Below are 4,392 nucleotides of genomic sequence, written 5' to 3'. Positions count from 1 at the left end.
ACGACTTTGAAAGCTCCCAAACATTCTCGCATTGGAAAAGGCTACAGCAGTGACGCTGCCTGGGCGAATGGAGTAATGGCGACATTGTCTTTTCATAAATGAGAAGTGAGATCTTTGACCTGCTTCATGTGTAAAGTGTCCTGAGATCTATCTCTCTATCTATCTATCTATCTATCTATCTATCTATCTATCTATCTATCTATCTATCTATCTATCTATCTATCTATCTATCTATCTATCTATCTATCTATCTATCTATCTATCTATCTATCTATCCCATCAAATATTTTTCTACTAATTTAGACATCAAGTAAAGGGCACAGGCTTGACATAAAGGCATTCTCATTTATTGTGTTCCCATAAATCTGGGTTTAAAGGGAAGTAGTTAAAAAAAAGCATAATTAACTGAACATGATCAGGATAATTGCAAGACTTCAACGATTTCTTTACAAATCTGACAACATGCTATAGACCATTTCCTCACTGTTGTTGGAAACAAAATGCTGACTGCATCACCTATTGGTATAGTACATGGAGTAGGTCTTGTTGTACATGACTTGATTGTCCACCCGAATAACATTACGCAGGTTTTGCCAAAACCAAGGCTCAGCGGCGGCCGTTTTGGGCCACTCCACCACGCTTTTGCCGCACAATCTTCTTCGGAGCCGCAGGAAGTAGGAGTGTTGCAGCACGGGCTCCAGCATCAACAGCACGATCACATCCACGTTTTCGTCCAGCAGCCGTTGGTGGGCCAGGTACATGGCCAGCCGGAAGACCCCGGTCTTGACGTAGCCCTCTGTTAGGACAAACATGGTTTTGCGGCTCTGTCGGATGCTCTGAAGGAGGTTATCCATCAGGGGCACACCAGGAAGCCAGTCCCTCTGCTCCAGGCACAGAGGAAGATGTTTTTCACCTTCCTCTTCCAACTTCACCCTTAGGTTCCTCATCACCCACTCGGAGACTTGTGGATCTTTGGTGTCGTAAGTCACAAAAACGTCATAAACGTTGTGGCTCGAGTTCAGAGTGCGGTACCCCATCAGTTTCGCTTTCACATAGTGTAGGATGTAGGAGGCATCCCAGTAAAATAAGTGAGCACTCGTCACCACAAACAAAAAAACAATGATGAAGGAACTCGAGACCAAGCATAGCAGAAAAGCATGATCGTCATTCACACACTGGTAGATGTCAAAATAAATGAGCGCACGGCCCTTCTGGTTTTCTGGTGCGTCACAATTCACATCAGTAGTCAGTCGGGGGATGTGCACACCAGTGTTTTCAATCCATAGAATGAAGTCTAACATGTGACAGGTGCACTGAAATGGGTTATTCCCCAGGAACAATTTTTGCATTGGTGAGTCAGGGCTAAGTTGGAAGGTTGATTGATTAATGAGGGTCAGTTTGTTGAAGCTAAGGGAAAGAGTCGTGAGGCTTTTGGCGCCTTTCAGAAAGCCATCGCCTAAGTGGTAAATGTTATTGTGACTGAGGTCCAGGGAGATCAACGTGATGGGAGTACTCCAGTTGATACCTCTTACGTCAGATATGACATTGAAGCTCAGGTCCAGACTTTGAAGCTGAAGGAAATGGTTTAGCTTGTCCCACCCGAAACCTGTTAGGAAATTTCGACTTATACGTAACTTTGTCAGGTTTTGTGGTAAAAACTCATAAACGCTGTCGGGAATTCTGGTGATGTGATTACCAGATATATCTAATAGGGTCAAATTTGTGAGATATCTGAAAAGTGTAATGTATGAGTGATCCCCTTCTTTCCATAGATGCCCCAGAAGGTTGCCTTGAAACTGCAGTTCCGACAGCGATCGACTGTACAATTCTTTTGTTGTCAATGTGGAAATAGAGTTATGGCTCATATTCAACACTCTCAGAACAGGCAGGTTTTTTAGAAAGTTTAGATTATGTGTTATGCCGTAGGACTGAAAGTAGTGAGAATTGTAACTTATGTCCAGTACTTGTAAATTCTTAAGCTCACTGAAGGCGTTGTCGTAGGCCAGATCGAGCTTGTTAAAGGACAAGTCCAGATATGTCAGCGTCGGGATGGAGGAGAACTCTGTGCCGTTGAGCGCTGACGAGAATCCGTTCCCCGAGAGGTTGAGACACGTGATGTTGATGTAGCCTTCAAACTGCTGCGGGGAGATGAAGAACAGATTATTTGAGCTGAGGCTCAGCACTCGCCCGGAATCGTAGCACTCCTGTTTGATTTGGCCGTGTCTTATCTCGAAGAGTTGCTCGTGTTGATGGTGGCTTCTGAATGCTGATATGGAGTGGTATCCCTCACTCGAATGCATTACACTTTTCACCTTAGTCGGATAGAGACGGTTTTCTGCAAGGTATATCATCTTCAGGTTGGAGAATTTGCTAAATATGCTGGAATCGAACTGAATGATAAAGTTGGTCCCCAAGTCCAGTGCAGACAGGTTTTTAAGCTTGTACAGGGGTTTGAGTGTCTCCGCTCCAATTTCTTGGAATACTAAACCTGCTAAATGCAAAGTTCTGAGTGACTCTAGACGTGAGAAATAATGTGAAAGATTTAATGTTTGGGGATAGATCTTCAGTAAAAAGTTGAAGGAGATATCAAGTTTTTCAAGTTTGGGAAGGTATGTCAGAAATGTCGCCTCCTCTGTGATTACTGTTTGTAAGAAGTTAAATGAGATGAACAGCTCTTTAAGTTGGTTTAGATTCTTGAACCAGGATGAGGTAATGTTCGTCAGTGAGTTCCCTGCCAGGCTCAAAGTTTGGAGCTGCGTGAGATCTTCAAAGGCGTCCGCGTGAATGGCAAGAGAATCGTTTTGACAGTGCACACAGGGAAAGGGAGCATTTTGACATCTTGGACAGTTCCCTTGCAACTTGAGGATTTTTAATTGATTTATGCCACGGAAATCATCGTTCGATATGTACTGGATTTGATTGGATGCTAGCTGTAGCATCTGCAGGGATGAGGGCAGTCCTTTGGGAACGTTGGTTAGGTTGTTGAAGGATAGGTCCAAATTCCGCAGTTTGCTCATTGCCTTGAAACTGCCATCCGCAATGTTCATATTTGTCCCACAGGGGTTCCAGTAGTAGCAATTCTTGGATAGCAATAGTTTTGTCACATTCGTCAGTCCAATCAGGCTGCTGTTATCCAAAGACAAAATCCTGTTGGTCTTGAGCTCAAAGTCATCCAAACTGAGAGGAAGTGTGAGCGGCACTGCCGATAGGCAGTTGCCATTCAACTCCAGCACACGCAGGTTGGTCAAGTTTCTGAACGTATTGTCATCAATCTTCACTGACTGCTTCCCGTTTGCCTGGTTCAGGTAGATATGAGTGAGATTCATTAGGCCAGAAAAGGACGTATATTTAATGTGCTTGATTTGATTTTCTGATAATTTCAGCACTGTTGCATTACTTGTTATCCCATATGGTATTTTTTGGAGTCTACGCCCTTTGCAGTCAAATATGACCTCTGAGGTCTTCTTGACCGTGACATCACAAGGGAACTGGGGTAACATCCATTCGGGTTTGTTCGCAACAGGCCAAAAATACGCACAGAGAACCAGCAAGTTCATCCAACATCTGGCAGTCTGTAGATGGACAAGAAAAGTAAGTCAAAAAAAATTGCTTGAACTATTTCCTGACGTTACATTTCACCAGGTCAAGTAGTATCAGATATGTCCAGCAGATAGCAGTAGAGTGTGCACTTTTGGTTTGTCTTTATTAGCCCCCTCAGTGATAATTAATGAGGGCTCATCACATAGTTGTATGAAAAAGGCAAAGTTCAAACTATAAAAAATAAAAAAAAGTCCAGTACTTCTTCTTGAATCAGAGTTGGAAGCACTCACATACATTATAGTACAATCAAGATATAAACAACTGGACCTTCAGTCATACAGTATATATTCCACTGAGCAAATGCATTTTCGTTTCTCCATAAGAAATGACAAACTTGAAAAACCAAACTGTGTTTTCTTTTCCTTACCCAACTCCCCCAATCTCTATGTGACAACCTTTTGAGTTTGGGTAAATTATAGGTCTCAAAAGTAGTTTTTGTCACAGACCTCACTGTAGTTGGTTTTTCTCAGAGGGCCAATTTGAAAATAATACTACATACATTTGGCCCTGCATTTGATTAGGCATTGATGTTATATTTTCAACAATAAAATGGATTGGAGATCAGAAGTCAAAATGCTTGCAATATCTGTTAAAATTGAACAGAAAATTTGGTCCAGATTTTCTGCAGAAATTAAAGGAATGCATCGAATTTACAAGAGACAAAGTTGGTTTTATTTGATTTCGTGTGCGCCATAAAAAGAGGTGGTGACTCGGATCTGGCCCCGGGCCTTGAGTTTGACAACTATGCTATAAGTGGTCTCAGGGATGGTAGTGACTGAATAACTATTGCAT

The 4,392-nt window shown here is 42.4% G+C and overlaps 1 protein-coding gene across 1 annotated transcript; it reads right to left on the bottom strand.

Moving 5' to 3' along the window:
- Positions 1-356: 356 nt before the first annotated feature.
- On the bottom strand, positions 357-3,566 carry tlr8a (toll-like receptor 8a). The gene has a single exon (XM_086123545.1). The coding sequence runs from the start codon at positions 3,555-3,557 to the stop codon at positions 513-515; it is 3,045 nt and encodes a 1,014-aa protein (XP_085979671.1). The 5' UTR covers positions 3,558-3,566; the 3' UTR covers positions 357-512.
- Positions 3,567-4,392: the final 826 nt, after the last annotated feature.

This window comes from Hippocampus guttulatus, chromosome 11 (genome assembly GCF_054856545.1).
Source record: "Hippocampus guttulatus isolate MCC_2025c chromosome 11, RoL_Hgut_1.0, whole genome shotgun sequence".
In the NCBI taxonomy this organism is placed as follows: Eukaryota; Metazoa; Chordata; class Actinopteri; order Syngnathiformes; family Syngnathidae; genus Hippocampus; species Hippocampus guttulatus.
Note: the sequence above shows the minus strand (reverse complement) of the source record. Positions and strands in the feature narration are given on the sequence as shown.